This window comes from Urocitellus parryii, chromosome 2 (genome assembly GCF_045843805.1).
Source record: "Urocitellus parryii isolate mUroPar1 chromosome 2, mUroPar1.hap1, whole genome shotgun sequence".
Lineage (NCBI taxonomy): Eukaryota > Metazoa > Chordata > Mammalia > Rodentia > Sciuridae > Urocitellus > Urocitellus parryii.
In genome coordinates, this window is record NC_135532.1 from 183,352,642 (window position 1) to 183,361,373 (window position 8,732).

At 43.5% G+C, this 8,732-nt stretch overlaps 1 protein-coding gene across 1 annotated transcript; it reads right to left on the bottom strand.

The window, feature by feature from the left end:
• Positions 1-598: 598 nt before the first annotated feature.
• On the bottom strand, positions 599-8,205 carry Ahsg (alpha 2-HS glycoprotein). Its single transcript, XM_026389360.2, has 7 exons — positions 7,925-8,205; positions 5,396-5,506; positions 4,938-5,022; positions 4,418-4,581; positions 3,116-3,217; positions 1,931-2,014; positions 599-1,263 (listed from the first exon to the last, which is right to left on the bottom strand). The coding sequence occupies exons 1-7, from the start codon at positions 8,132-8,134 to the stop codon at positions 961-963; spliced, it is 1,059 nt and encodes a 352-aa protein (XP_026245145.1). The 5' UTR covers positions 8,135-8,205; the 3' UTR covers positions 599-960.
• Positions 8,206-8,732: the final 527 nt, after the last annotated feature.

The window sequence follows — 8,732 nt, forward strand, 5'->3', positions numbered from 1 at the left end:
AAAACTGATGGACAAAAATTGAAATTGTGTAGGCATTACTCTTTAATGGGGACTGTTTATTCTCTCGTGCCATTGAGCACTTAGATAATGTCTACAGATTCACTTGCCCAGGGACCCCTTCTCTAAATATACTATACACCAGAGCTTTAACTTGGATTCTTAAAACATACTGGCTAGAAAGCTGCATTATACACTGAGTGTGTACTAAGAAGATATTTGAAACATAAATAGTGAACAAATCTAATTAAAACGGGATTCCTGTGCTATTCCTGTAGTAGTTACAATACCTCCTTACCTGAGTATTGGAGAAAACCAGTGGTTGATTTATCTGTACAAAGTTCAGGCACTTGGCTTCCTTTAGCAAGATTTCTCTTCTGAATAAAAGGAATTGTTTTTTCCTAAGAAAATGGTCATATCCTAGGGTTGGGAGCAGTTCCTAGTCTCACTTTTCCCTGTATTTGGCACCAAGGTATGTTGTTTTCTTTTTCTATTCTTAAGTAGATTTTGGTGATGGACACTTGTGTGGTTCTTGGGATAACAGACCCCATACATAAGCAGACCTGGGATGAAGTAGGCAATAATCATGACCATATTTCAGTTTAGAACCTTCTCTATTAAGAAAGGTCCTTCAGGCATTTTTATTAATAGATACAAGTTTGACAAGAGCACCTTTCAAAGTCACAGTTCCTACTGTTTTTATGAGGTCAACCAGAAGGCAGAGAACTTAATGGTAGTGGTTTATCATGAAGACAAAGACAATCAAGTTGTCAGCCTATGCCTTTCACCCTCTCTGCTTCTATCCTCTGAGGCACGAAGAGAGGCTGGAATTCAAGATTTGATGTTGATCTAAACACATGTGGCACTTGCTTTGACAACAGAAAAGGCCCACCCATGCCAGACCTGGACAAAATGGTGGCTAAGTTCTCTGTGTCAAACCTTCCCATTTCTACTGTGTCTAGCCTAAATCTTGAAGTGTCTGATCCTGCCTGGGCATGGGCGGACCAATGGATCAGCAGCACCAGCAACACCAGGCTGTGTTTTCCCAGGGTGAAACGCTTCTCCTGAGGCTGACTCCACTGAGGCCACACCTGAGAAGGCATAGCGCAGGTCGTAATGTACCCGGTGTGACGGGGGTCCTATGGGGGGTGACACCACCATAGGTCCAACCACCTGGGATGCTGCAGGCTGACCAGCCGGAAGGGATGCAGGTGTAGCTTGTTCCACGACAGCTTCAGGGGTTGCTACATTGGTGTCTGGTTGGGGCTGTATGACCACAGGGTAGAGAGAGGACCATTTCCTGAGGTTAGCTTGCTTCTTCCTCCCAGATAAAGCCACCCACAGGTCTGGGTGGCACCCCCAGCCCAATTTACTCACAGTAAGAATTTTCATTTGTAAGGAATTTCACAAACAAAACAAAACAACCCCCGCCTCCCCGCCGCCACAAACGTGCATATGTGCAAAGGATTCTCATCAGGTTTACAGGGGAGAGACAACTAGCCTATGGGGGCCCCAGTTTCACCAGGATTGTTTTGGTGGACAGTGGACCTCTGCACACATGGCCCATAAGTAAAATCACTCCACCTACAGCTAATTCGAAGTCTTTTCACCTACACCTTCAGCTACTGGGAGCTGTCAGACAGACCTACTCACCTGTTGCCCACAATTAAGAAACCCAACTCCACCTCCCATACATGAACAAATGGCCTTGTCAACTACACACTAGTGTGGTTCTGCCCTGCAGCCACGGGTGCATGGGAGGGAAAGACATGGATGAATTATCTTTCCAAGTGTTGATGATTCCATGTACCATATTACATTGTGAAGTTTAGGAAGACAGGACAACAAATGCCTTGTCATTACTAACACGCTGCATGCAGGTTAAGGGGGTCTCTGTATTCTGAAGATGTAAGAATATTCATGAAGTTGTTACCTGCGTCTGGAACAGAGTGCAGGTCACTGCAACCTCTTCTCCACCAACCTTCTCGTTGAGCGTTGCCTTACAAAAGCCATATTGCTGCCCATAGAGAGAGGAGAGTCATTTTAACGGATATTTAAAAAATGGACAACTTTTTAATTTTTGTATATGTTCTTTTTATATATACATGACAGTAGAGTATATTTTGACAAAGTGATCATATTACGGATTGTCTCAAAAATGTATAATTGTCACTAATATTCATAATTATTACAATATATAGAAAAATGTTTATACTGAAAAAAATGGATTTCTTCCCTGGTTTCACTGGCACTGAACTACACTGAGGCAAAGAAACTTAAAATTTTAATTTTGTTAAAAAATCTTCCTAAAGTTTAAAGATTCTGTATATGACACATATACTCCTATATATATATATATATATATATATATATATATATATATATACACATACTCCTATATATATAATGCAGAAAATAAAGAAATGTTATGAGAGAGAGAAATCACCCAAAATCCCACACATAAATAGTCTGACCCAGCAAGAACTACTGTTAATATTGATGTATTTCTTTCTAATTTTAGATTCTATTAAACACAACTTAAAAGCTGAGATAATTTTGATTCTATCATTTATGACCTGAAATAATAGCATTTTTTCATATCATTAATTATCTTGAATAATTTCTATTTATTAATGTGCCATGTATTATTCAGTGGCACCCTTCTATTGGACACTGAGATTTTTCCTCCTTTTCAGTCATTTTTATCTATGATAAACCATTATTTATATGTATACATATATATACAACCTTTGATGATTTCTTTAGTTTAAATTCGTACTAGTGGACATTACTAACTCAAAGACTTGAAAGTTTTCACACAAATGGTACAACTAGGAAATCTACACATCACACTTCCAACAGCTGGGTGTAACTTGTCTTCATTAGGAGACGGCTTCTGTCTTTCTCCTAACTTCATGTGCCTCCAGTGAATGAGATGATTTTGTGACAGCTCTTAAGGGCAGAGGTGAGACCCCAGAGAAAGATCAGGCATGATCCAGGCCCACATTTTGCATAGCCATTTTCTTTTTGCAGCCCCAAGATATAAGTTACATAAGATGTTCTGTCCTATAATCAGCTTTGCCTGGGTAGCAGCAACCTCAAGTTCTAGCCCACTCACCTTTTCTGCCAGCAGGTTGCATTTGGCTGGATCTGTGACTTCTTTAGCAACACAGTCAGTGGCAGCCACTGCAAACTCCACATAGGTAGAAACTGGGAGAGGCTGATAAGAATAAATCAAAATGCACTTGAGGCAATATGACTTGAAATGAAAAGGGCAGGGAGAGAGAGGCTGGAGAGAAATAATAAGAGTCATGGCAACAGGACAACTTCAGGGAACACCATTCACATAGACCGTATTTTGTGGCCCTGGAAATAAGCCCATGCATGGTTGATGGGACAGTTGTTGCGGTCGGTGCTCTAAAGTGTTTGTACTACAGAGGTAGGGGTTGGGTCTTCCCTGAAAGAGGAGCAGGTGTTTGTTGCCCATCATTTAGGACAAAGGTGAGTTTTCAGACAGGAACAGGAAGTCAGAAGGCCTCACTCAGACCGCATGAGTGGAAACCCTGCCTCCCCCTGGCCCTCACTCTTGGGGCTGCACTAAGGTTTGAGTTATTCCAAGATGGGTTGGGAAGGTGAAGAGATAACAGCCTCTCCCACTTATAAAGTGGGATCAAGTGAAAAATTTTAGATGAAAGCATGGAAGATACTGCTTGTGTTTTTCCTTTTTATAGTACTTGAAGTCTGTGGACACTTACAATAATAACATGTCTGTTATTTGGTGTAGTCTGGGATGAAAATGTTCCAAGAATCATATATTATGGTTAACAGAATCACCACATAAAGTATTTTTAAGTATGCCATAGCTGGTATACAAATTACCAGATTTCTTAAATATTAGAATCCGGTTCCTTCAAATATGCTAAACCATCTGTAGTACAATTGTGGTTTTTTTGGGGGGGGGTATTTTTTGTGGCGATTCTAAAAGCATTTTTAGAATCTTACCATTATATGCCTATAAGTATAAGTAGGCTCCTGCCTTTGTAAATATTAATTGCTAGACTGTCGCTAATGGTGGTGATGCGTGGTAAACCTGTGGATTTACAGTGAGTGTGTCTGGATAATATGGGAACCTTCATCTCTTGAACATGGAAGCTGGTTTTAGCTAGAACGAGAGAAGATGCATTGTGCCTACCTGCAGCGTCTGGCTGCTTCATGCTAGAGGGTCTCAGGCTGGTGGAGGCGAGGTTTGGGGGTCCTCATGACATTCCCAGTCCTCATACCTCAAGGACACCTTTTTTTGCCTTTTTCCAGCCAACACACTCCTTCCCTTCTGGCTGCTGTCCTTGCACCTGTCCTTTCCTCACTCCTACTTCACCACAAGTGCCACCAAACTGCCCAATCTGTCGAACAGTCTGTTTACCACAAGTTGAGCGCGGGAAATTTCCAAGAGTTGGTAATAGGAGCCGTTATTCTGCGCGTTGAAGGCGGCCAGAGCGGCTTCTACAGCGTGCACCACCCTGGTGTCGTTAAGCGGGGCCAGCAGAGGGCAGTTCGGACACACCTTGCGCACGTCTTCCGCGGAGTCTGCGCAGAGAAGGGAAGGGCTCCTAATTTTCCAGGGCATTTGCTCCAGCTCCACAAACTTACAAAGGGGTAATATATGCTGCAATGGCTTTTAGGCTTTATCTCTGCTTCTAGGGATAAACCTTCCAGTGGCTTGTGTCATGCTGAAATTTCCGCAGGAATCCCTGTCACTAAGGGACAATTTTCACCTCCAATGAGAACAGATCCTTAAACCGTCTTTAAATCTCAGGACCCAGGAAGTTTGGCTTCTCCTTTTCTTAACCAACCAAGTGACCTAAACTACTTAGGATCAAAACTATTCAGATTCCTTCCCCTCTCTACAAGGTAAAAATAATAAGAAAAAGAAGCATTCGTACCTGGGGTGGAATCACATTTTGCAAATATTACGGAGAACTTGCCATCCAGTTTCAGCACATGGACCTTACAGTCTCCTTCCACAGCCTGGTGAAATAAACCCAGAGTGAGGGCCCAGGAGCACTGCTGGCCTTCACTGTCACCGAGGAGGAAGGGATTCCTCTGCCCCCGCCCCCTCCCCACAACGCCTTGGTTGTCTATGGTAACCCTCAAAAAGTCATCTTCACGGGGGTGATTTTGAAACACTGTACTCTCAGCTTTCAGGGAGGGCTACATCAAGGAGGCTAAATTGTAAAAATCAACGACATGGAAGGTGACGTTCAATGCCAGTTTTAGAAACTGCATACCGGCTGGATGAGAAGGTAGGCTGGGAAGCCGGATAGAATGGGACCTGCTCTTTTCTGAACTGCGGTGGAACTGAATGAGGTATCACAACAGTCACCATAAGAAGGGTACTCACATGCTGGGCCACCTGCCTCACGGAACAGTTTGCCAAAGGGGTCGGGTCCAGAGCATGGCAGGTGGTCTCCAATGTGTCTATTTCAAGTTCATACACCTCCCCGAAGGGCCGCTGTAGAGACAGAATGACGCCTTGGTTGTCTATGGCCCATAGACCATATTGCGCCAGCCAAAATGAGAGGCCACCCCCCCCATTGGGTTTGGGCCCTCCCCCACTTTTGGAGAGGGGAAGGAGAAGTTATTCTTACTGCCAGTCTCACCTCCAGCTAGCCCTCAATTGGCCTGGGGACAGGACCATACTGTTTTTCTGTTCTTCCTCCATTAACTGGGCAAGAGGAATGGGCTTGGACAAGGGATGGAGTCACGGTTCTCACTTTGAGCTCTACTTGGAAACTAAAACTGAGTTATGATACTTATTTTTTAAATTAAAAAAGTTCATCTTTTCAGCAGTGCTTTGAAAGTTTTGGATTTCCTTAGTCAAGATGCAAAGTAAGGTGGCGTAGATGATAGCTTACTGTTTTCTCTTTATTATCTTTCTCCCTCCCTATGCTCCATTTTCCCTTCCCTTTCATCATCTACTTTCCCTCCTTTCCCCATTTTCTTTTCCTTCTTCAAGATTTTTGTTGCTGTAGTCCTTGGCTTTTCCTTGGTCTCTTCGCTAGTAGATGTCTGGGTGCACAGACGCTGCTCTCTGGTTCCCCTGCTGGTGATGAGAGGGAAGAGCCAATCTGCACTGAGAGGAGGAAGCTGTCCTATCACCAGCGTATACACCTAAATCTTTGGAGTTGTTCTTGTCATTTCACCTGATTATGTATTTTTTCTTGAAAGCCTGGAAAAATCTAAAAGACCTGGAAAATCTCATCCTAGCTCTATTTGCCTCTTATTTCAGCTCTGCCTGACTTGCTAATCACTGGAACCTCAGAATCTTCTCCCCTAAAGGATGCTCTGCATTTTATGATATGAAAGTTTGTCCAAAGTAACTTCCTGAAATGATTCAGAACTACAGTGACTAGGACCCGGGTAGACTTAGTACCCTCAAGCTCTGCCATTAGTGAAAATCATAATGTCCATCCATTGCTTTTTCCCTCAAATGTGCATGCTGTGTTCTTGTTTCCCCTGTATTGATCAGACTCTCCTCTGAGTCTTCATTATACTTTAATATGGATGCAGAACTTATAAAATCTCCCTGGGGAAGTCACGATTTCAAATATTTTCTCCTTTTTTGAAATCAGGTATCCGTTATCAGTGCAGACATCTTTTTTTTTTTTTAAAGAGAGAGTGAGAGAGGAGAGAGAGAGAGAGAGAGAGAGAGAGAGAGAGAGAATTTTTAATATTTATTTTTTTAGTTCTCGGCGGACACAACATCTTTGTTGGTATGTGGTGCTGAGGATCGAACCCGGGCCGCACGCATGCCAGGCGAGCGCGCTACCGCTTGAGCCACATCCCCAGCCCCAGTGCAGACATCTTGATGTTTACCTTGCTTTTTTCCCTAGATTGTAAATCTTCTATGGCCACAGACTGTTTTTCTGACTTTTATGTCAGGTTAAGCCATATCAAATTGCCATTTTTATATATAACAAGCAGCTAACTACTGGCAATTTTAAAGGTTCAACTGAATATCTCCCATAGCACCTGACACTGGTTCTTGCTTAAGGAAGGTTTGAAATAATGTTTGCTGGAAGAATTACCTTAATCAGATGTGAAATCTGGTTTCAAAACAGACAGTAGACAGATACCCTTTTCCCACCTCTCCAAATCTTTCAACTGATCTCCAAGATATATTTTCTGGCCTGCTCTTTATTGTCACTGGCTCCAGGCTGTGTTGGTTTCTTGCCGGACATAGGGAGCAGTGAATCCTGTTTATGCCAAGACTTCTCTCTTTGGGATGTGAATAACTCTTTCTGGGAGGCAGCTTGTAAAGAGGAAGGAACCTAGATATGAACCAAATCCCGGTCTGAATGCATATTAATTATATGACCTCGACCAAAAATTGACAACACGTCACTCAGAGCCTTCATTTCCTCTTATATAAGACAAGGTCAGTGCATCTACCATAAAGCACTGGAGGGGAAAGGAGGCAGTTAAGGAGGTGAGCTATGTGAAAGGGCTGGCATATCGTAATAACATCTGTCAAATGCTAGTGTCATTCATTCAGAGACAAACAGAAACCAAGAAAGGTAAATTGACTTTTAGTCAATGATAACTTGGCAAATTGGAGCCAATCTCTTGGGCCCTAGTTTTTGTAGCAGGTCCCACTTTTCAACTGTCATCTGCAAAATATCCTTCAAAGCTTTTTCTTATCCTCCATCCCACTTCAACCCCCCACCCAGCAGCTTCCTTGAGATCCATGACTGTGGAACTGAACATCTCCTCTCTTGTCTTCCATCTGCCTCTTCCTTTTTACTGCTGGGAAGAAACAAGAGTTTCCCCACTGCAGCTGCATTTGTGCTGGGAGATGCTGATCTTTTGAGGTACCAGGTTGGGCTGCACACATAGGTTCTTTCAACTTGTTCACAGCAGGTTCACTTACCCTAGACCACACCTTCACTTTGTCAATCTGGTTCAAGATCTGCTTGTATCCCTGAAGAAGGAATTGATTGATGTGATCCACAGCTGCCAGGGCTGCTTGCTCTGTTTCTGGGTCATCGCAATTTGGTTCCCTATAGCCCAGTGGACCATGTGGGGCTGAGTGGCAGCCCCAGAGCTGAGAAAGGCAAAGGAGCAGGATGAAGGACTTCATGGTTGCTCCAGAGAGGCCCTGGCCAGTGGGCAGATGGCTGGAGGCTTCAGGACAACCCAGGTACTCTGCTTAGAAAGCTAGACCCACAGAGGGGCGGAGGGCTTTATTTATCTGTTGGAGCCTACTGAAGGAGTTGCATAAGGACGTGGGACGATTTCAGTTCTGGTTCCAAATAACCCCTGCAAACACCAGCCTTGGAAAAGCAAACAAGTTAGGACATCACTGGTCCCCAAGAGATCTGCCAAAGTCAATGCTTTTGTGGGGGAGATGCTCCAAAGTCTGCTTGGAACGCGGTGACAGCAGCAGAGAAAGTAGGCAGCTGAGGGAATGAGGTGGACACAACCAGCCCCAGAGGGCAGTGGGGTTGGCACTAGAGGAAGTGTCCTCTACAGGATTTGAGCATGCCATGGGGACCTCAAGCAAAGAGAAGGGATATTCAGTAATTTGATAAAATCCTCTAATGTTGGAGGATTATCTCCCTTAAGAGGGATCCTAGAGAGAGAACAAGACCCACAGATTCAGCAAAGGGACAGATGAGCTTTTGGGAGAAAAGACGGAAGAAAGAAAAGAAGGAAGAAAGCATGAGATTTTTGTTTCA

What these genes read in the sequence shown, in the direction of transcription:
- Ahsg (XM_026389360.2), bottom strand. Translation starts at nt 8,134, where the DNA reads ATGAAGTCCTTCATCCTGCTCCTTTGCCTTTCTCAGCTCTGGGGCTGC. An exon ending in TGAGGCAGGTGGCCCAGCAT is followed by an intron (nt 5,023 to 5,395) that starts GTGAGTACCCTT and finishes TTATTTCACCAG; the next exon opens with GCTGTGGAAGGAGACTGTAA. An exon ending in GCACTCTGTTCCAGACGCAG is followed by an intron (nt 1,264 to 1,930) that starts GTAACAACTTCA and finishes GTGGTCATACAG; the next exon opens with CCCCAACCAGACACCAATGT.